The 23,182-nt window shown below is 40.9% G+C and overlaps 1 protein-coding gene across 1 annotated transcript in view; it reads left to right on the forward strand.

Annotated features, from left to right (window-relative positions):
- The first annotated feature begins 2,933 nt into the window (after positions 1 to 2,933).
- The window catches only part of timm23a (translocase of inner mitochondrial membrane 23 homolog a (yeast)), a 34,705-nt gene continuing 14,456 nt past the window's right edge, over positions 2,934 to 23,182 (forward strand). The window contains exons 1-4 of the mRNA XM_052041772.1: positions 2,934 to 3,157; positions 7,084 to 7,142; positions 15,129 to 15,222; positions 16,091 to 16,175. Coding sequence (XP_051897732.1) covers positions 3,037 to 3,157; positions 7,084 to 7,142; positions 15,129 to 15,222; positions 16,091 to 16,175 — 359 coding nt within the window. The 5' untranslated portion in view covers positions 2,934 to 3,036. The remainder of the gene's footprint in view (positions 3,158 to 7,083; positions 7,143 to 15,128; positions 15,223 to 16,090; positions 16,176 to 23,182) is intronic.

Genomic DNA, 23,182 nt, shown 5'->3' on the forward strand with positions numbered 1-23,182 from the left:
GAAATCTTAAACTAGCTCTTAGAATGTGCGAGCCGGTAATATTAAATTTGCCAACTGTACTTTGAGGCATCAGCTTTACTGGGAGTCCCTTGAGTTCAGGTACACATACCTGTCTCTGACATGAAAAAACTATGAGGGAGGCTGCAGCCTGAACCAGACCTTTAAAATTACAGTTACTGTCATGCTGTAGTAAACAGCATTGAGTATTGGCTGCAAAGGGTGCCTGTGGCTTTAAGGTTGCCACCTTGTTAAGTACAGTAGAGTCACATGATCAACTACCATTTGGCTTGTAACAACTGTCAGCAGAAGTTTGCCAATGAGTCTGGCGAGGCCCTTGAAATATATTCTATGCTGAGTCTGTTCAGTTCTCCATACACACAGAACCCAAGATGCTATAGAATTATATCCACCAGGACGGTATCCCAATGTCATACAATGACAAATCTACAGCAGCAGTGGTGTACTTGTGTTATACAGTTGTAAACCTGTACCCCTGGTACCATAACCCAATGTTATAATCCAGTTCTGACAAAGGCTCTTCCACCCAAAAGGTTAACATTTTCCTCAATTGCCACCTGATCTGCTGAATATTTCTAGCGTTTGCTGCTTTTGATATAGGGACAAGCAGTCTGGCTGAATCCTGGTACCCGTCAGAACAGTTCATCTGGGCATGTAGACTTGGATTCAGATTATGTCCAAGATGACTGGACTTTTCCCAACATGGTCCCTGGTCCCTGCCACAGTCTGATTGTTGGGTCTCTGATCTTAGGTCCCAAGCTCAGAGTGGCCACTGGGTCTTGGGTCCCTGGTTCCAGCCCCAGTCTAGTGGCTGGGTATCTTGCCCCTTGGTCCAAATGCCCCGTCCTGTCTTGGGTCTCTAGTGCATGATCCATGGCCCAGCCTAGTCTTTTGGTCATTGCTCCCAGGTCCAGCCTGGTTCCTAAGTCTCTGGTCCCAAACACATTCTGTCACTTTCATCCCTTCACTGCGCAGATATGCAAGCTGAGTTAAAACAGCACTCACTGATTAGTGGTTTTCATGAGGCATTTCTCTATATGAAATTCGATTTCATTTTGAGTTGTCATCTCACTACTGGAGAGAATTGAAAACAAGAGATTCACTACGTCTCTTGAAGGAAGCACTCCAACACAGGCCCCAGGAAGATAGCATCCAAAATACACGTTACCCCGGGTTATGAATGCATGACATGGACACCCCTACATACTTAGGAACGCCCACAATGTTATTAAATTCAAAAGTCCAACATACATTTGTTCCTATGAACGGTAGAACTAATTTCCCCTCTCTCTCCACTTTTAGTAAATGTTCTTTCTTATCAGTCTTATGTGCTTTTGATGCCATTCATTACAATACTGTGGAGGCGTGGTTACCGTATCGAATGAGTTTTGTATTTTTACTGACATATGGACAAAATCAACTTATGGATGTCTGTAAAAAACGGAATCAGTTCGTTACTCGGGGATGGCTTGTATTGTATTACGGACTGGTCTCCTTACCTTACAAAGGATATAGCAATTAGATTGATGCTTGGGATGGTGGATTTGTTTTATGAGCAGACATTAAACAGACTGGGCCTACACTCTCTTAATAAAAATGCAGATGCTGAAAATCTGAAATAGAAATAGAAAATGCTGAAAAAACTCAGCAAGTCATTCAACATCTGTGGAAGCTGATGAGCTCTGATCAAGTCTTCGACCTGAAATGTTAGCTGTTTCACTTTCTACAAATGCTGCCTGACTTGCTGAATTTTTCCAGCATTTTCTGTTTTTATTTCTTTGGAAGAATGAGAGCTGATCTTATTTAAATGTACAGGGCTTGATAGTGTAGGTGCAAGGATGATTATTCCCCTGACTTGGGTATCAAGAACAGTCTCAAGATAAGAGGTGGCCATTCAGGACTGAGATGAGCATAAATATGGGGACAATAGTTACAGGGAAACTTAGTGGGAGAATGGGATTGCTCTGTGAGACAGCATAGACCAAAATGATCTCCTATTTCATACAGAGATATGGAAATTCCTTCCCCTGACCTTAGTAGACCTTTGGTGTTCTCCATATAAAAGGACTGTGGAAGCTTGGTCACCAAGTAAACTCAAGGCAAAGTTCAATTGGTCTTCAGATATTTTGGAATCAATGGATATATTAGTAAAGTGGAACTGAGGTAAAAGATCTAAATGAGTGGCACCAGGGATCAAATGGTCCTACTTCTACCCCTCACATTAGAACCATAGAACAATACAGCACAATACAGGCCCTTCTGCCCACCATGTTGTGCCGCCTGTTCTTATGAAACACTTTGAGATTCTTATAACATTAAGTTACAACATTCTTATGAGTCACGATGCAGGCTTTTGATCTAAAACAGCAACAATTCTTTTGCTTCCACAGATGCCGCCTGACCCACTGACTTCCTCCAGCAGTTTGCTTCTGAAAGGTTAACATTGCTTCTCCCTCCACAGAAGCTGCCTAAGCCACTGAATATTTCCAGCACTTTTATTCTTCCAGATTTCCTAGCATCTGCAACTTTTTTGTTGTGTTTCGTCTTCTAGGTGTCCTTTCTGTTGCCTGGACAACAATATTGGCCAGAAATTCAACCAGAGTCCAGATCCCAATGACCTCCTATTTCATACAGAGATGTGAAAATTCCCTCCCCTGACCTTAGTAGAGCTTTGGTGTTCTCCATATAAAAGGACAAAAATGTAACACAATTAAATGATCTAACAAATAAAATTAAATAACATAAATGTATATCACGCTTGTACTTTTTAAACTTCCATGATAAAAGGTGAGCAAATAACTATTTGTAAGTACCAATGACCTCATGGCCTCACCATCATGGCGGCAAGCGTGGCGGCAACGTGCGTGTCACGTGGTATATGCGCCGTAAAGTGTGGTGGCCGAGGTGCCGTGAGGTGTCGTGCGGACGCCGGTTGCTATGGTGCGGGCGGGCCGTGAGTGAGGGCCCGGCGGCAGGTGACCGGCTTCTCCTTGTCGTTTGTTTCCACTTCGATAAAGGATGGACAACTCGGGAACGGGCGGAGGTTTGCGAGCCGGCTTCGGCCTTTTCGGCGGCGGTGCGGGAGCAGCCGGGAGTTCGGGGGCCGATTACTCCCAGCCCGACCTTTCCCGCGTCCCCTGTGAGTATGGCGGGGTGGGCCGTGGGCGCCGAGTGCGGCCGCTCGCCCGGCCATCGTCCCGGGCTAAAGGGGCAGCTCCTAAACGTCAAACTGTCAGCAGTAAATCCCTCCGATCGCACCTAGTACCAGTTAGTCAATTAAAACTGGCTCTAGATGTTAACTGGCTTTAAAAAATACGGCTATCCGCACTGGCTATGAGCATCTCTTATGTAAATGATGAATTTTCCTACTCGTACGTGTACTGACAAGTGATCTGGTCGTCAGTGTTGTACAAGGTTATATGATTGAACTGTATATTCATCCGATTTTCATTCCTGAAAGCTGACACAAGGAAAACTATGATGTAATATCAGATTTAAGTCAAGTTCTCAAAGGAATAATACTATACTTCATCATCATTATCTGTTACATTCCTGTTCATCAGAATATCTAGTCATATTCTACTTGGTGTGAAAGGTGCTGTATAAAATGTAGGTCTGTCTTCATGGAGACATGAGACTGTAGATGGTGGAATCCAGAGCAACAAACAAGATGCTGGAGGACCCTGCCTGAACTGCTGAACCACCATGCTTCCCCATCAGGGGACAGTGAGCCAACAGTAAACCTGGTGAAATACATTAGCTTGTATAAGAGAGTTAGCTTTTCAGGTCATCAACCTAAACATTAATGTGGTGTCTTCTCCCCCCACCTCCCCCAGATACTGCCTGACTTGTTATTTTATGTTTTTATTTCTGATTTCCAGCATCTGTAGGATTTTTTTCTTTGCTTTTCCATTAATTAATGATGAGGGAGAGTTATTAAGGTAAACAGTGTATTGCTTTTGGGATGTTTAGATGGTGCTTGTGAAATACTTTTGAAGTGCTTTCAGTGTAACCAGGAAGATCTGTCAAATCTTAGGGGAAAGGGTTGAGGAGGAAGATAAGGAATAGTATATTTGAAGAAGAGGCTCTTGAAGTGACTGTGAGTGGAGTGAGGAATGTGAGATTCCATGGTAGTGGATCCATATAACTTAAGTTTGGAGGAATTGCAGTGACAAGAAGAATTGAGATACTGAAAAAGTTTTGAGGTTAAGGCCGAAATTCAATGTTGATTCCTATGATTATGGATAGGTAGCAAAGTGTGGTGTGGAGGAAGGTGATGGGATGATGAGTCCTAGTACTTGAGGACAACTGTTCTGTATTAATACTTGAGAAGGTTAAGTAGATGCATGGTTGAGAGCATTTGAATGTTCAGCAACATCTAATGAAATGTGTATTTTCCGGGGGAGATGACGTGGGAAACTTTGGGATTGTTGGGGGTGGGAAAGAAGTAGATGCGGAGATGATCTGTGTTTCCTTTTGGTGGTATTTTATGTGTTTCAGTGTAATTAAAGGAAAAAAATGTGAGTATGAGAGAGAAAAAAAAGATCTTGTACAAAGTTGCATTTTTATGAGCTTAGCTTGAAGTATCTGAGAAGAGTAAGATGGAGTTGATACTTGAGTAGTGTAGCTCATTGTCAAGGGCACAGGAACACAAAAGTGTTTTGTCAACGTGCAGCCAGAGGATTTTAACTTGTATTAGCAACAAAGGAATCTTTTTATACTGATATGCATTTAATAATGAAAATGTGCTCAATCATTCTAAAGGGATTTCACAGTGCAAATGACAAAACCTACCTTGGTACTCATTTCCCTTCATGAATTTTCTTTTGGTAAGATAATGGTTGTTATAGGTTTTAATTATGTATAGGTAAAAGCAATCTCTGAATTATTTTTATGAAACATTGTTTATTAGGCATAAAACAGAAAATGCTGGGAATACTCAGCAGATCAGATAGCGTCTGTGCAAAGAGAATCCGAGTTAACATTTCAGATTGATCTTTCATGGGATCTGGGGAAAGTTCGAAATTGAATAAGTTTTAAGCTGCTGCCAAAGATGTTTCCTGACCTTCAGTGTTTTATATTTTAATTTTAGATTTCCAGCATCTGTAGTATTTCACTTTCTCATTATCTGTAGGCGGTTCTGGAAGATTTTTTTTTACTGACTAGTATGTCTACTTTCCAAATCCTAAGGAACCTTTTATACTGTTCTGGGGAGACTTGCAGCATTTTACAGTAAACTGTCCGTGGCTTTAGGATATATTTAGAGAGAAATTTATACCGTCCGCTAGTTCCCGAAAAATAATTCTTCCCTCCTGCCTCTATGGCTTTAGTCAATGTTGACAGTTTTCATGGTGCCTCGGTTAGTAATACGATGCTTTATTGATTTGTCAAACTGGTAACATCCAGGTAAGAAGGACAGTTAATGCTAATGTAAACTGTTTGGAATTCAAAAGATCATATCCCAACTAAAAATACAAGGCAGAGCTGGAAGCCGGGGTGTCCAAGACGAACAGGAGTGTTGGAGATGTGAGAAGGGGTCATCAGTGGGGAGTGAGGACTTCTTTCCAAAGAAATAGCCACGGAGGTGACGGAAGAAGAGCTCCACATCATGGTGGGCCTGGAACTCATTGAGGTGTGGGCACAGGGCTGCGGAGTTGAGGCCTTTCCTGAGGACTCAGCATCAGAGAGGGGGAGGTCAGGGGGGATGGTGAAGACGTGGCAGGGGTTGGAGCTGAGGTAAGGACAAGTCCTGATGCAGGGTTTTGACCCGAAACATCAGCAATTTCTTTTGTCCCACAGATGCTGCATGACCTGCTGAGTTCCTCCAGTACATTGTTTGCACTTTGTTTGTTGCTAAAAATACAAGGCCGTGGGGGAAGATGGTATCCCCAATGAAGTTTTAACACTCAACAGTGAAGAGTACCAGTCATGAATCCATAATCTCATGATCTGCATCTGAGAAGAGATGAATCAGGTTTATTATCACTGACATATGTCGTGAAATTTGTTGCTTTGTGGCAGCAGTACAGTGCAAGATGTAAAAATTACTGTAAGTAGTGTAAAAGAGATAATGAGGTCGTATTCATGGACCATTCAGAAATCTGATGGTGGAGGGGAAGAAGCTGTTCCTGAAATGTTGAGTGTGGGTCATCAGGCTCCTGTACCTTTTCCTCGATGGTAGTAACACGAAGAGAGCATGTCCCGGCTGGAGAGGGACCTTAATGATGGATGTCGCCGCCTTGAGGCACTGCCTCTTGAAGATGTCCTCAATGGTGGGGAGGATTGTGCCTGTGATGGAGCTGGCTGAGTCTACAACCCTCTGCAGCCTCTTTCGATCCTGCCATTGGAGCCTCCATACCAGGCGGTGATGCAAGGTGTTTGTCAAAATCATGATTATCTTCAAGCAAGGAGACTTCCAGCTAGAGGAACTACAGGGAAGTCTCCCTATTCACTGCTGTGGGGAAAAATCAATGCCAGAGACATCCTCGAGCTTGTCCTCCTGGCACTTGCAGTGGCCAATGGCTCCCCAAATCACAGTGCATCCCCTCCATCTTGAGACACAGTGGATGGGATCTAACTTAGCAAACCTCCTGATGCTCCTTAGTGGATGAGATGCAAGAAGCTGCATCAACCACTATACGTGCCCTCTTCTGGCTGTTTTCCAGGTCTAAACCATCCTGATGTTGTTTTGAACTTCATTTTAGCCAATATTGCATTTTGTTTTGCAGGCAACCTAAATGAGCATTAGTGCTAAATGCATCTGTTTTAGTGCACCAAAAATGTGTGCAATCCAGTTCCGCTCGAAAATGAATATTAAAATGGGTCCTCATCCAGTATGCCAAGATGATCAAGAAACCATTGTGAGGATCTCCATTCTTGGAAAGAGGAAATTCTCAAAGAAAATATTATGTGGAAGCTCTGGGCTCCCTGTGAGATGCCATTCATCAATTTCTGGGTGTGGTTGGGGGGGGGGGGGGAAGGAAATGTGTGCTTTGGTGGGGAGAGGAGGGGGAAAACAACAGAGAATGCGGCTGGGGCTAACTGTTGCTGTCTTACTGTTTTCAGTGACTGGAATGAGCCCCTTGTCTCCATACCTGAACCTTGATCCTAGATATTTGATCCAGGTGAGTAGAAAGTGTTTCTGTCTGAAATATTCAAGGCTCTACATTGGTTGGAACAAATCGGTTAATTTTTTTTTATCGTTGTGATGGATAGAATAACTTGTGTTTTCATTAATGATGTAGGGCAGATACACAATTCAGATTAGTTTATGACATGATAGTGTAATTTCGGTTCTGCACTTCATTAATTAGCTTTTATTTATTCAGTTTTTGAAATGTGGGCAGTGCCGACAAGGCCAGCGGTTCTAGTCTGGCCTAATTGGTCTTGAGAATATGGTGCTGATCCATCTTGAACCACTGTCCTCCTGGCAAAAGTGCCTTTGGGTAGAGAATTTTTTGATTTGCTCGTGAGTGGGTGTCCCACTAACTGGAGGGTGGTGCAGCTAGCTGCTATCTCGCAGCTTCAGTGACCTGGGTTCAATCCCGATCTCTGGTGTTGTTTGTGTGGAGTTGCACATTCTCCCTGTGACAGCATGAGTTTCATGCTCCAGTTTCCTCCTAGATCCAAAGATGCAAGTTAAATGGCCACTGTAAATTACGGCTAGTGTATAGGTGAGTGGTAGAATCTGGGGAGAGGTGATGGGCATGTGAGGAGGAATAGATTACAGGGAAAATTAGTAGGTAAATGGGATTGCTCTGATGAGCTGGCATGGATTCATTGGACTGAAATAATGTCATAATGAACTAATTTCAAAGTTCTGTAATCAGACCCTCAAAGCTCTAGTGATTTCCTCCATTTGTTTGTCTGTATTTCATCTTTGGCTGTTCTATTGAATTTGGGGAAAAGTATTCTTTGTACCACCTTGATAAATTCTAAATTGGAACAACAGCACCTATCATGTCAGTAATTAGTTGGAGTAGGGATTGAACTATCAAAGCTTCATGGTCATGGGGACCCTAGTTATTATTTAGATATATTTTGTAATTTTTCTTCAAATTGTTGGAGTGAGGGTTAAGGACAGTGTATATTGGCTGTCCTCATTTCCATTGGTAAATGACATTCTGGCCAAATGTCTAACCTACAACCCAAAGAAAAATGGTCCGTGTTTCATCTGAGCTGACAACAGGAAAGTATTGGAAGGTGGAAAATTCATTACGTCTTTTACTTGTCTGCTAAAGCAAGAAGAGTGCTGCCAAATCCAGCAGTGGAAAGGCCACTGCTATGTTTGTGAGGTTTCTTGAGCTTCTCTAGCAACTCTCTAGGACTGGGATTAATGTCTTGATGAATCCAACCTCTCTTTTTAATCTCCTGTTGGTTGGGTGCCCAGGTCAAAGCTGGCATTAAGCATGCTCCATCAAAAAAGTGTTAGCTTTCTCTTGCCAAGTTTAATATGGATCGAGAAGGAGCAGAAATGTACCACTACACCGCAGAGACCCACTGCTGGCGAACAGTCAGTCCTCACTCTGCCTCATAGATGTGATATGGTGACACCAACTGCAGCTCAAGGCCTGAAATCCAGCTCTCGATCTTTTCCATTCAATAACATATAATCCATGTTGTTGCTCCAGATCCAAGGAGCATTCAGATTTTCCAAAATTCAGCCAGTTGAAATGGATAACCTGCTTCTAAAAATACGATGGGTATTTATAGCTCATTTTAAAGAATGTACCTTGGCAAAGAGAGAAGATTGGGAATTTGCTGAAAAGGAGGAAAGGGAGGTTGCTTGTTGATAAATATAAATATATAGGGTTAACTTGAGTAAGTTAATCAAATAAACTAGTAAAGTAGGCGGGTGTTATGTATTGAACTGAAAGCTCTTAAATTTTTAATTCCTAATTAACATCTTTGGCTAAAGAACCAGTTCCTGTGCTGTACTGTTCTGTTACAAACTAGTAAATAGAGGCATGGCAGGGCTTTCAGTCTGTTGAATGCAGAGCCTGTGCCTTCTGGAAAATTCATAATGCCCCTTGCACCCTGAAATAGGAAGTGCAGCCAGCAGAAAGAGCACAAATCTAGATTTCGGATTTTGAGCAGCTTTAAGCAACAATTCACTAGCACTGTTTCCAATTTAATGTGTTTTAAGATACCACCCCCCCCCCCCCCCCCCCACCCCCCCTCCACACACACACACACACTGAAGAAGACCCATACACAGATTGGGTGACTGCTTTGCAAAGCAACCTAGTTCATTCCGGCAAAGTGACCCTGACTTTTCCAGGTTGTCTGTCACTTTAATTCTCCATCTCACCCCAATTCTAATCTCTCTGCCTTCAGCTTCTATGTTGATCCAAAGATGCCTGATGTTAGCTCAGAGAATAGCACCTTATGCACTATGTGGGTATATTGCAGCCCTTGGAACTTGATACTGAATTTAACAATTTCTCTCTTGCCCTCGTTCTCCCTTACCCCTGTGTACAGATTTTGCTATTTTTTTTGATGCAGTTTCTATTTTTTTCACCTCTCTGTAACTGCTGGTTTTTAAAGTAGTTGTTACTTTGACAAGTTTGGTTTGCACTCTTTCACAGGTGTTCCTTTTGTTCTCCCCTATTCCTCTGCAACTTAAAATAAAACACTTGTGTCCTCACTTTTCCTATTCTTAAATGTACTTTCTATTTATCTTCCTACTGATGCTCTTTTTGTTTTGAATTTCCAGCATCTGCAGGTTTTTGCTCCAGTCATTATAGTACATCCTTGAAGTTGGGTGTTAAATGAATAGTACAGTACAGAAAGCTGCCAGCCCACAGCTTGAGCACTGCAGCCAGAGGAGTACTGGACGACTGCTGAGTAGAATGAGCAGACCAGATAGATAATGCAGGAACCCCCATTAAGTCCATCATGTTCTCTGATGGGTATTCACCTCTGAGTACTGGAACAGGCAATGGTTCTTTATGGGAGTACAGCCAGACATGGATATGGCTACTGTGAAAGGGGATTCTGTATTGGTGGCAGATAGCCATTTCTGTACCAAAGGTATGACTTCAAGGTGATTGTGTATCCTTCCTGGTGCCTGAAACCACAGAACTTTCTGAGGGTGAGGTGGGGGGTGGTGGAGGTATATAGCTAGAGATTGTAGCCCATATTGGTAGCAGTCATAAAGTCAAAAAGACCTGGCCCTGCAGGAAAATAAAGGGATCTACAATTAATGAAAAGGTTTCTAAGATAGTAACCTCCAGATTCTTAGAGCTGTCATGTGCAGGTGAATATGGAAATGGATGATAATGCAAGTGAATGCTGGCTAAAATGAATTGCAAGAAGGAGGCTTTTAACCTCTTGGGGCTTTGAGACTGGTATTGGAAGAAGTGCAATCTCTACCTGCCCAATAGTGCTGAACCAATATCTTTTAAGGAAGGTTTGCTAATTCCATTGTGGGGGGATATAAACTAGCTTGGTAGGTAATGGGAACCAGACAACAGTTTTGGTAGAGAAAGAGGCAACGGTGGATATGGAAGGTAGTGATTTAGTAAATAAGTCTGGAGTCAGAGAAATGAGTTGGAAAGCAGGAGAATAAAGCACCTAGCTATGTATTTAATGTAAAGAGTCATGAGAAGAGAGGCAGTGAACTGAGGGCATGGATATATTGTGTGAATTTGATCTGGCTACTTGTGAAACATGATTAAAAGAAATGGGAAATTACAAAATCTCAGGCAAGATGTAGGAGTGAAGGTTTAAGGAAAAGGGGGTCAGTAATATTGTTTAAGGAAAGTTACAGCTGTGAGATGAATGATGTACTTAAAAGCAATGAGACCACATGAGATGGGGGGGTGGGGGGGGAGGTGGAAATGGTTCAATCACATTATTGGGAGCATATAGGCCACCAAACAGGAAGGTGGAGATAGGAACTTGGTAAGTGAAGGTAGCTTCACTTTTTTTTGCTGTTTTAAGAAATGTAGCAATAATAAGGCAGTAATAGCAGATTTCAACTACCTGTAACAATAGTGGGGACAACAACAGTGAAGGATGTAGAAGGCACAGAATTCTTGAAATGCATCCAGGAGAATTATCTTAATCAGCAAGAGAGTCCATGGTGCTGAACTTAGTTTTTAGGTAGCAAACACGGGCAAATGGAAAGCGTGACAGGAGAGAATATTTTGGAGGCAGTGATCACAATTCAATTAGACAGCATAGTTATAGAAAAGCACAAGGATAAAACATGGGGTGGGGGGGCAATTATAAACTGGAACAGTGGCAATTTTACATCCTGAAATTTTGCTAAAGTGGACTGGAAACAACTATTTGAAAGTAAAATGGTAGAACATAGAACAGTACAGCACAGAACAGGCCCTTCGGCCCATAATGTTGTGCCAACATGGCTAGTCCCTCCTACCTATTAGAATGCCCATATCCCTCTATTTTCCTTTCATTCATGTGACAGACGTTATTCATAACATGGTCTTATACGTTCATTGTGAAACCATTGTTGGTCCTTGTGCTGGATAGTAATGAAGACTACGACTTAAAGTGAGATTGTCATAAGGAGATCATCATAATGAGATGATGGGGAGATTATCCCATTTAGCACAATGCTGGTGCCACATAACACTATGAAGCATGCCCTCTGTGAAGAAGTGAAATTTCTTGAAGGACTGTGCTGTGGTTACATCCATAAGTCATGGTTATAGACCTGTTTGGAAAGTAGGTTGATGAGGACTAGACTAAATAATTTCCTTCATGTTAGTTCACTTGACATCTGGCACAAATGCAGTCTTTTAGTAACTGGCTGCGTCCTTCAGACTAATCTGGACAGCAGGGTGTTGCCCTGACACGGAGTAAAGCACTTTCAGCGCTTTTCCATGTTAAACGTCACTATGAAAGACTACCTCATCAGTTGAGTGAAGGTGACAAACTAGTATTTATTTGGTACCATGATACTTCATGGAGCCTGGAATTTGTTGAGACCTCCCAAGGCCACTCCCTTCACTCTAGATCACTTGGCTGTCATCTCTAGCAGGTCTGTACCATTGATGGGACAGCACAGTAGAGGAATCATGGAAGTGGCAGAGATAGTGCCAGAAGATCAGGACCACAGCTATATGAAGTGCTGAATTGCACAGCTTCAGCATGTCATTGGATTTGTAGTATCCACAGACAAGCAGCTGCTGTGTTAAAAGAGGGTGGAAGAACTAGATCACCAAAGAGAAGGCACAGAGGAAAAGCTAAGGGCAAGGAAAGAGGAGACGGTTCTTTCCATCTGTGTTTTAACTATTTCCCTCAATCCTGCATTTAACCAGCAGTTTTTATGGAATCTCTCAACCCAGTACTGAAGCAGCATGGCAAAGAAATGCTTCTATCCTCATGGAGTTTTGCAATCATTTATCAAAATGGTCCTTTTCCCTACTTGTACTTCTGTGTATCTAATATTTATATATTTCCCATGTGCCCAGGCTTTTGAAGAGTAGCTTCAGTTTAAACTAATTTAACCAGATAGCACAAGTATGAGATTTTTTTTTGTTGATGGCCTTTTCTTGTTGGGGTAGGAGAAAAGGTGGGGAGGGAAACATTTTGTCTATTTGTGGGGAGAGAACCTTGTCTATTTGCCTTGTTTCTCAATGAACAGATGCATCATGCCATCTAGTGCCAGGATATTGTAACAACCACACTAAAATGCCAATAATCTGGCACCCTCATGATTTAGGTGTCGGACTGGCAGATTTTCCAGATTCTTGGTTGTTATTCCTATTAGCACCACAATATACTTTTAATTTATTTTTAAGATGTTGTACAGTAGTATAATAAATGTTCCAGTGAGTTTAAAGGGAGCACAGGTAACACCCAACGAGCCCGATGCTGAACCATCAGGATTTCTGAACAGTGGTATAGTGGATTATCAGAGTTTTGCTGTAATGGTCACGGGATAGCTATTTCATCTTGGACTCTTTGGTTGGTTGCAGCTCTTCTTGTTGATGCCATTGCACTCCCTTCACAGCATCCAATTAGATTTTAAATTAGTCTTTGTGCATTATTTTATTTGGTAGACGTGTTAGATATTGAAATGCATAGAATTGTTACTGCACAAAAGGCAAACAAGTGTCTCATTGAGCCCACAGCAGTTGCCTGCAGAACATTTCTATATCCCTGCTTTTCCCCAAAGCACCAAAAAAAATTCTTTGAAGTGCAAATCCAATTCTCTTTTGAAGGTGCTAATTAATTCTATACCCACTATATCTACAGTCAGTTTAAGATCACAACTACTGAGGCTTTTTTTGTTCTTGCAACCCCTTTGCATTTTTTTTACCCCAGATTCTTAAATGCCTGTCCCTTGGTCCTTGAACTGATAGCCTGCCTAAACTGCCATAATCTTATAACTTCTATTACATCACTTCTTGACCATCTTTATCCCCCAAGGAGAGCAAGCCTAGCTTCCTCCAGCCTTGTAGTTGAATCCCTCATCCCTGGATCTGTTCTGGTAGATATCTTCTATACCTTCTCTAGGATTGCCACATCCTTCTGAGAGTTAGATAACCAGATTTGGATGTAGTAGTGGCCTCACTAGTGTTTTGTATAGGTTTAGTATTTAGTCTTTTGTATTCTTTGCCTCTATGAATCTCAAACTTATGAATGCTTTGCAGCCACTCTCTGGATGTGATCTACCATTTTAAAGAATTTTGCCATAGATATTTCCAGGCCTGTCTGTTCCTGCACCTCCTTTAGAATGGTATCATTTAGTCTATACTCTATTATTTTTGTTTGTAAAAGTAAATGACTTCATATTTCTCTAGTGTATTTCATGTGCCACCTGTCTGCCCATTCAGCCTACCCATGGCTTCCTAAAGTCTATTCGTGCCTTCATATTTACCATAATTCCAAGCCTTGGCATCTGTAAATTTGGAAATTTTACCTTGTACACCTTTGTCTCATTCACTAATGTATATTAAAAATGCAGTGGTCCGGCAATGGATTCCTGAAGAACATTTCTGTCTACCGTCCTCCAGTCTGAAAAATGACAGTGTACCACAACATTCTGCTTCCTGTCTTTTAAGCCAATTTTCTGTCCATGCTGTTACTGGCCCTTAAATTCCATGGGCATCAATTTTGCTAACCACCTTTTTCTGTTGGACTTTACTGAATAGTTTCTGAAAATCCACATAGGTGGCAAATGCTGCATGCTGTTTAGTAACTTACCCTGTTAGCTCATTAAACATTTCGTCCAGCTTGTAGAGAATTTGAGGGTTTTTGTTTGAAACTTTTGAGTGATCTTGAAGAAGCAACTACACTCCAAGTTTTAAATGTACTTATTTCCATTTCTGCATTTACATTAAGGCGATAATCCGTTTATTTTATCTATAAAACATGATGCTTTAACAGTCCTCCATAAAGTCACATACCCTTTTTGTTAGCTTTTAATTTAGGTTGTACAGCCTGTGTTTTTCTAACCTTGTAGCTTTTTCTCATTTTACATGATTGAGTTTTTTAATCTATCATTTTGTGGGTTGATCAAAGTATAGTATCACCACTGCACCATCAAGCTTTAAGATAATTAACATTATTTCTGTAAACCTATTCTGTTTCTGTATTCACCTGTGATCCAATAGTTTTTAAGTTGTATCTTTGTGGCTGAATATTAAAGCTGATGTCTATGTTCTAGCTCATTTTCAAAATCTACCTCTAATGGTTAGTATCCTCTTTTTTTAAACTCTGGGTCCCATTTTTACTTTGCCCAAGTGTATAACGAGTTTTACTATTTTAATCAAGTGTTATTTGACCTGCTTATTACTTCCATCATTTTCTCTCATTAATTTCGGATTTCCAATATTCACAGTACATTGGTGATGGAAATGAAAACAATTTACATGCTTTTTAATCCTTTTCCACTGTCAGTATTAAGCCCTGTATTTCTTTTGTCAGTAGATTTGTTCAATTTCCTTGTGATTTTTGATGGTACAAGTGGAAGAGGACATTTGGATAATTAATGGAAATGAGTTACATTGGCATTTTTAACACGTGATCCTGGATGGGATGGAGATATCAGCAGCAGGGGAGATCTGAGAGAGATGTATTGTAAGATTAACTTTCACTGTAGAGATTAATTCTCACCTTTTATTCTTTTTCAGGATACTGATGAATTTATATTACCAACAGGAGCAAATAAGACGAGAGGAAGATTTGAGCTGGCATTTTTTACAATTGGTGGCTGCTGTATGACTGGTATGTTTGCTTCTTTTTGTCACTGAATCAATCGTGCCAACTGAGCCTGTAGGCTCTCAATGTCACTGGTAGATGTATCAACTAACACACAACTGAGGTCTCCCATGCAAGGTGTATAGGTTTAGCTCCAAGGTTGGAAAGTGTTAGTGATGCACAGGTATGGAGCAGTGACAAAAAATCATTGTTGACTTAGAGAATAGAAGATTTTTACATCAAGTTGGACTTTTGTCTACACTAAAGTGCTTCATGGAACATTGAGGGAACTATGGTATACTTGTCTGGGAATGCATAATGCACATTGACTTGATCTTCTTGTACCCTCCCCTTCTCCAAAAAGAAACTGCTCTGTAGTAATCTGTGTAGATAATTCATTTTGTTACCATTCCTACTGTCTAATAATAGGTCAGTGGGAGATGTCAGGTCACTGGAAATGAAGGGAAATGTTTAAGTTCTGGATAGAACCTGGAGAGAGCTGCGTTTTATTTAGCATTAAGGGTGGGTGAATAAATGTGGACGAGCATCCCACAGTTCCTGGTTATAATGTGCAAGTAAAATCAATGTAATCTTGATCCTTTGGGAATTATTTCATAATGGTTCCTTACTTGGCTAATTGGCAGGGTTACGTACAGAGTCCTTGATGATGTGGAAATGTATGCATTGGTAATCCAACATGTGGATGCTTTTCAATAGATCTGTTTTAACAAGTAACACAGCTTGATCACAGGTATTAAGAAGGCTAATTGTCCATGTGTTTATAATTTATTTCAAGTTTGTGTTACTTAGCATTTGGCACCAGTTTCTCTGGAAAAAGAATTTGATATTTTTTTTAAAAACCTGGAATTGCCTTCCAAATATTTTGTTTCATCAGGTGCTGCTATCGGTGCAGTAAATGGCTTGCGTCTGGGCTTGAAGGAAACTCGGGATATGGCTTGGTCAAAACCTAGAAATGTTCAGTGAGTATCTTCTCGATGCAGATTCCTCTCTCAGTTCTATAATGAGCAAGCAAGGCTACAAATCAGAATTTGCAGCAAACAGTGTAAAACTAAATTGATAAAGGATGTTGGTGTTGTGGGAAGTAGCATATGCCAAGTTCAGAAATTTGTTCTGAAAGCCATTAGAAAATGAATAGAGGACAATAGGTGTGCATCTATGGTTAAGTTTTTCAAGTTAGACATGTTAATTAGTGTTTTGGTGACTGAAAAGTTGTTTGCAATGTGGATCCTATGCATATTATATCAATGATTTGGACATTTTAAAATCTGGTGTATAGGTCACATCAATGTACAAGTCCACCATTTTGAGGACTTCAGTTTTACAAAAAAAAACCTTCCTTGAATTTAAAATGAAATTTTCTCACCCACACCAATATGTGTGGGGGTGGAGGGGGGAGAAAACAAAATTTGAATTCCTGAAAGGTAGTAGGGATAAGCCTGGAAACTACAGGGTGATGAACCTTACATCAGAAGTAGGGAAGTTATTGAAGGAAATTCTGAGCAACAGGATTATGTTCACTTGGAAAGGCAGGGACTGATCAGGAGGAGTCAGCCTGGTTTTGTGCAGAGAAGATCACGTCTCTCAAATCCTGGAGTTTTTTTTTGAGGAGGTAACTAAGAAAATTGACGAAGACAGAGCAGTAGACGTGGGTTACGAGGAGTTCAGCAAGACTTTTGACAAGGTCCTGCTTGGTAGGCTGGTCCATAAGGTTAAGGCACAAGGGATCTGAGGTGTTCTGACAAACTGGATCCAAAAATTGGTTTGGTGATAGGAGACGGCAGTGGTGGATGTGGTATGCTGTGAATCAGTGTGGAACCTTATTGTTTGTAATTGTATATAAATGACTTGAATGAGAATGTGGGTGGTCTGATTAGTAAGTTTGAAGAAGGCACGAAAATGGCTAGAGTTACATATAATAAAGAAGTTGCCTGAGGGTACAGGGGGGCATAGATTAGCTGGAAAGTTGGGTGGACTGGTGGCGGATGGAATTTAATCCAGACAAGTGAGGCATAATGCACTTGGGGAAGTCAAATTCTGATATTCTATAGAGTAAGTGGCAGGGTCCTTTGGAGCAATGATGTACAGAGAGACCTTGGGATACTAGTCCATAGCTCCCTGAAAGTGATGGCACAAGTGAATAAGGTAGTGCAAAAGGCATTTGATATACTTGCCTTCGTAGGCTGAGTCATTGAGTATGAGAGTTGGGACATGTTGCAGTTGTACAAAGCATTGATTTGGCTTGATTTAATGTGTACAATTCTGGTCACCACACAAAAGGAAGGATGTGATAGCAATAGAGTGCAAAAAAGGTTCACCAGGATGATGCCTGGAATAGAGGGTATAGTTAAAGGAGAAGTTGGATAGGCTGGGTTTATTTTCACTGGAATGTAGGAGGCTGAGGGGTGACCTTGTAGAGGTTTGTAAAAATAATAAGGGGCATAAATAGGGTAGATGGAATCTTTTTCTCAGGGCAGCAGAGTCTAGAACCGGAGGGCACAGGTTTAAGGTGAGGGGAAAATTTAAAGGAGATCTGGTGAGCAAGTTTTTCCACACAGAGGGTTGTAGTTATGTGGAATGAGCTGCCAGAAGAAGTGGTAAAGGCAGATACAATTACACCATTTAAAAGGCATTTCAACAGGCACTTGGATAGGAAATGCATAAAGGAATGTGGGTGGGTAGGTAATAGGTTGGTATGGTCGAGGTGGGCTACAAGGGCCCGTTTCTGTGCTGTACAATTCTATGATTCTGTTCTATGACTCCTTGTATTTCATTTAATAATATACTGTGTTATGTTTTACAATTTCATTGTTTCAAGTCAAGTTTACTAAATTGTGGAGAAAGATATGAAAATTCAGATATTGACAAGAAGTATTTTGAGAAAAGAAACATCAGCTTGTATCAGTTTTACCTGTTGAACACACTGATGTACAAGCTTTTTGTTTTATTCCCCATACTCAAATAAATATAGTAAAGTAAACCATAATAATTCTGTAAAAGTGCTTGAATGAGCATTTGATGTGCTGTAACCAAAAGCAGAGACTGGATTAGAGCCGATAGACCTATAGCTAAACCGCCTCCTTCTGGACTCCAAATTTCAATTATTGTATGTGATGGATTTTTTTCCCCAAAAGCATTTGGACATTCCTGTACCTTTGGTGGTCTTAGCTTTATTTGTGAAATTTCTGCCAGGCAATCTGTTCTTGTTATATTGGAGCCAATTATAGAGTGTGTATGGTTTTAAAATTCCAAGCATCTGTTCTAACGTACCATGCAGCATCCTTACAAAAGGGCAGGGAGTCTGATCCTGCTGCTGGCTTGGTAAGTGGCATTTTGTTGCCTGTTGTGGATTCTTCCTTTGAGGGGGAGCTGCACTTGTGCAATAACATTTTAACAGCTGGTGAATCTGGGTTCCTCTCCAAATCCAGCAAATGAAGGAGCAATGGTCCTGGAAGGCTCTGAATGCCTTGCATGGATTTCAAAGGCGCAAATTCTGTAAGATGAGCACAGATTTTCTGTGGGGCAGGAAGTTGTAATTATCATTGGAGTAAATCAGTGTTAGGTAGCAGATTTTTATTATGTAGGTTATTTGAGTTTTGCTTGCAAGCTGCTCATGAAGTGTTAATCTTTATAAATGTAACCAAAGCATCTTCCCATGTCCATAGTAGAGATAAAGACATAAGTTGGAGAGAAATTAGGCAGTTCAAAACACTTGCATATAAAGAACTGGTGTGTCTGTATATAATCTTTTTTTGTTGTCCAAATGCAAGTTTGTTTTTCATATTGGTCAGGAGTTGTCCTAATTGTTGCATTGCCAATGAATTACTTCAGAAAAGTGATAATCAGTTGCAATAGGGAAATCTCACATAGTGTGGTAAACAACATTTGATCATTTTTCAATGTTATTGAGAGAGGGTGTCAGCCAAATCAGCAGTGGAATTCCCAGAGTGTGATGAAGGATCTTGAATAATCATTTGAATCACAGGAACAGGCAAATTTTGCTCTTGGTTTATCATTTTGTTCTTAAAGATTGCATATTGAGCAACACAGCCTGCTCTTTCCTGCATAATTTTAACCTGAATCATGTGATCCAAACTCTGTTGAATCCAAATATCATCTGACTTGGGCCTACATTTTTGGTATTTGGCAAAGGGCCGTTGTTCTTCGATAGCATTTGCTTTAACCTATGAGGTAACTCTGCTAAATGTTGTGAGCCAAGTCAACTTGGCTGCCTTTTTCCACCATTTAAGATGTATTCCACATTTTGAAGCCAGGATAGAAGTGCACACATTTCTTTTGCACTTTTGCCTACTCTGGTAATATAGCTGTGTATCACAATTAAATTCCGCAGTGTGCAGGATTCTGGTTTTGCCAAGGTATTCATACACAGAAGAATGCAGATGGATGTGAAAAATAAGGCTGTGATTGAGTTCATTTCAATTCAAAAACTAAAGATCAGGAACAGCTTGCCCTCTGCTGCTTTGTGCTGAGTGGCCCTTGGAATGGGGAAAACAATGTGTGTTGTGAATCATATTGAGAGGAATAAACATGAAGGATGGAGCAACTGAATTTTGTGACGTTTGATCAGTATATTTTTGCACCTTGATCTTTCTTGCAGTGTCGACATGTTCTTTTTTTGATTAGATTAGCACTTAATTGTGGCACAGGCACAAGATAATTAATCAAAAATAACTCACAGCCCCAGCCTTCTATTGAAAAGCTGACAAATCTATTCAGCTGAAACTACAGGGAGGCTCAGGCCTCCTAAGTGGAGGCTGAAGTCCACTCCAGCTAAGTGCTCCAAATGGAATCCAAATAGGGCAGCATAGATTGCTTTTGATTCCTCGGCAAGGCTAAGAAATTTGACCACAGACGATGTCTTCAGCTCCATTGAGTTTAGTGGGGGGGGGGGATGAGTATGGGAGGGGGAAGGAACTGTAAGTACAAATTTCCTTTTTCTTTGATTTGGTTGACATTTTTAATTTTTATCATTGAATGCTTGCAAATGTTTACATCCATAAACATTTGGGCAGTCTAGATGCTGTTGTTGATGGCTGGTAGCCTAGGACGGGATCTGGCTAACTGTCAAGATAATCCACCTGTTTCAGTCGGCTTCTGATCAGTTGGGCACTTATGGAAGATTGCAGAAGGGCAAAGCTGAAGTAAAGGGCGGATGATTTGAATTTAAGCACCTCACTTCTAGAGGGCTTCCTCTGCTTTCTTTTCATTTCTCCCACCCCCAGCCCAACGCATACACATTAATTCTCCTGTTATCACATTACATTGAATTGGAGGAAAAGTGAATTCTGGCACCACTGATACAAAGCTTGAAAATGTAGTGAACAGTTTGGAGGCACACAGGCTGCTGAAATTGGCAACTAATGACAGATTACATTTAATACAGAGAAATGTGATATAAATATTTGGGGAGAAAATGATAGACCATATAAATTAAGTAGTTCAGTTTTATTGGGGAAGTAGGAACAAGTACACCTGAAGGGTTCATGTAGTTGGGTCTAGAATCTGACATGACATAAATTGACAAAACTATGAAAGGATGTGTGTAATCATGAGCATTTTCAAATGAGGCTTTAAAATACAAAGCAACAAAGTAATGACTCATGGGCTTGGCTTGAGTATTGTGCCCAAGTCTGAACACTACACCTTGGGAAGGATGTCAAGGCCTTGGAGGGGATGCAGTAAAGCTTTACCAGTTTGGCACTGGGATGAGCAATTTAACATATTAATGATGTTGGATTGTGCTGCTTGAAGCAGGGAAGATTAATGGGCAGTAAAGACAATGCTGGAAATACTCAAGTGAGTAGGGCAGCATCTGTGGAGAGACAAACAGAATTAACGTTTCAGGTCAATGACCTTCCATCAGAATTTGGAAGTTAGAAATCAAGCATGTTGTAAGTTGCAGAGAAGGGGGAGGAATACAGAGAACACCCTTCCCCCTTCTGTGATATGGTGGAGACCAAAGGAGACTGACAAGTAGTAATGGTGGTGCAGACTTGGAGAAGGTGGTTGAGACTGGTTAATTGCAGATACTCTCTCTGTAAATAAAGGGAATGCAAGCAGAGAAGAAGCAGGAACATCAAAAGAAAGTGCTGGCACTGAGAAGCAAAGCACCAGAAATGGAGACATAAATGCTGAAAACATTTAGCCGGTCAGGCAGTAAGTGTGAAGAAAGGCAACAAGTAAATATTTCAGATTGTTGATTTTCATCAGAGCTGGTCAATTTTAATACAGTCTGGAAAAGTTTGTGACCTGAAATTGTTGAATTAAATGTCATTTCCGAGGACCATGATGTGCCATCAGAAGATGAGATGCTGTTCTTCCAGGTTGTATTGAATTTTGTTGGAATAAATGTAAGAAGCCAAAGACAGAGGCAGAGTGGGATGGAGAATTCGTGTCAAGAAATTGGAAGCAGAGGGTAACTCATGAACTGAATAAGGTTTTCCACAAAGTGGTCACCCTCAGTGCAGTAAATTGGAACAGGTAGAAGTAATTTGCTGCTTTACCTGGAACTCTTCAGGTACCTGGGAGGTGAAAAGGGAAGTGGTAAAAGGATGGGTGTTGTATGGCTTGTGGTTGCATGAGAATCTGCTGTGTGAAGGAGGACACAGGGAACCCTGTCTTTGCGAAGTGGGAGAAGAAGAGGTGAGAGCGGAAGTGCAGGAAATGGAGCAGATGTGATTGGGATCTCTCTCAATTATGGTGAGGGGGGGGAAAGCCCACAGTCAAGGAAAAATCGATCCCAGAAGCACTGAAGGTTATCATCAGAACAGATACGACTGAGCTGGAGGAACTGAGGAAGTGGAATGGTCTTTGTGAGGAACAGGGTTGAAGAGGTGCAATCAGGGTAACTGGAATCAGTGTGGTTGCAATGATATTAATTGCTAATCTGTCCTCTGAGCTGGAGGTAGAAAAGGAAGGGAAGAATCGGAGATGAACCAGGTGAAAGTGGGACCACAGGTGATGAACCTTTCTAGTAGTGGATGAGAGCAGCACCAATACAGTCATCGATGTATTGGAAAAGAGGTGAAGGAGTGGGCCCAAATAGAAACGAAGAAAGCACTGATCCACGTATCCTACTAAGGCCTTCATAGTTTGGACTGATGCTACACATTTCATTGGAGGAAATGAGCAACTTCTGCTTTCGTGTCACTCAGTGTGAGAAGTTAGGCAAGTATGGGATGGGTGGGGCTTCTGCAACCAGTGTTCAAGGAAGAAGCAAAAATTGCTGCTGAGCTGTCTGTCCTCAAGCTCTCTTGTTATTTCACCCGTTTTTTCACTTTTTGAGGATTAATGAGAGAAAGAGAATACTGATTCTGAAAATAACGAGAGCTCTTGGTATAAATAAAAATTTTGCCTCCACCTGTAGGGCCAACTTTTAAGATAATTTGCAGAAAAAAAATGTTAAACAGCATATTTAAAAAGGAGACATTTGCAAGGCTTGTTGGATGGTCAAAGTGAGTGGAGGGGAAATGGCAGGGGTGCAGGTCTAATTGGATAGTTCTTTCAAAGAACTAAAATGGACTCCAATCTACTGTGCTGTTTGAATCTAATTCACTGGAAAATGTCTGCTTTCTGCTACTAATTGAAACTCGGATATACTGTATTTTGAAGATTGTGAATATCCATCAGAATACAGACTTTCACATCTTAAATTGGTGAGTGTTTAAAAAGCTATGATGCTGTTAACCAGTTAAGAAGGGCTGTTCTGTGATCTAAAGAACATCAATGAGATGTCACAGACCAGGGAAGTTTGAAGTGTGTAAAATTCTGTTTACACAGCAGTCTTCAATTTTTTTTAATAATTTCAAGCAGAAGCTGTGAGATCTAATTTATTTCTAAACACACTCTACATCATGATTTTTAAAAGTTGCTCCTTTTTTCTACACTGTACCTGGTGTTGACGCCCTTGTCAATGGAATGTTGGTGTCCTGGTGCAATGGGTGGTGTT

This window comes from Pristis pectinata, chromosome 30, assembly GCF_009764475.1.
Source record: "Pristis pectinata isolate sPriPec2 chromosome 30, sPriPec2.1.pri, whole genome shotgun sequence".
Taxonomy (NCBI): Eukaryota; Metazoa; Chordata; class Chondrichthyes; order Rhinopristiformes; family Pristidae; genus Pristis; species Pristis pectinata.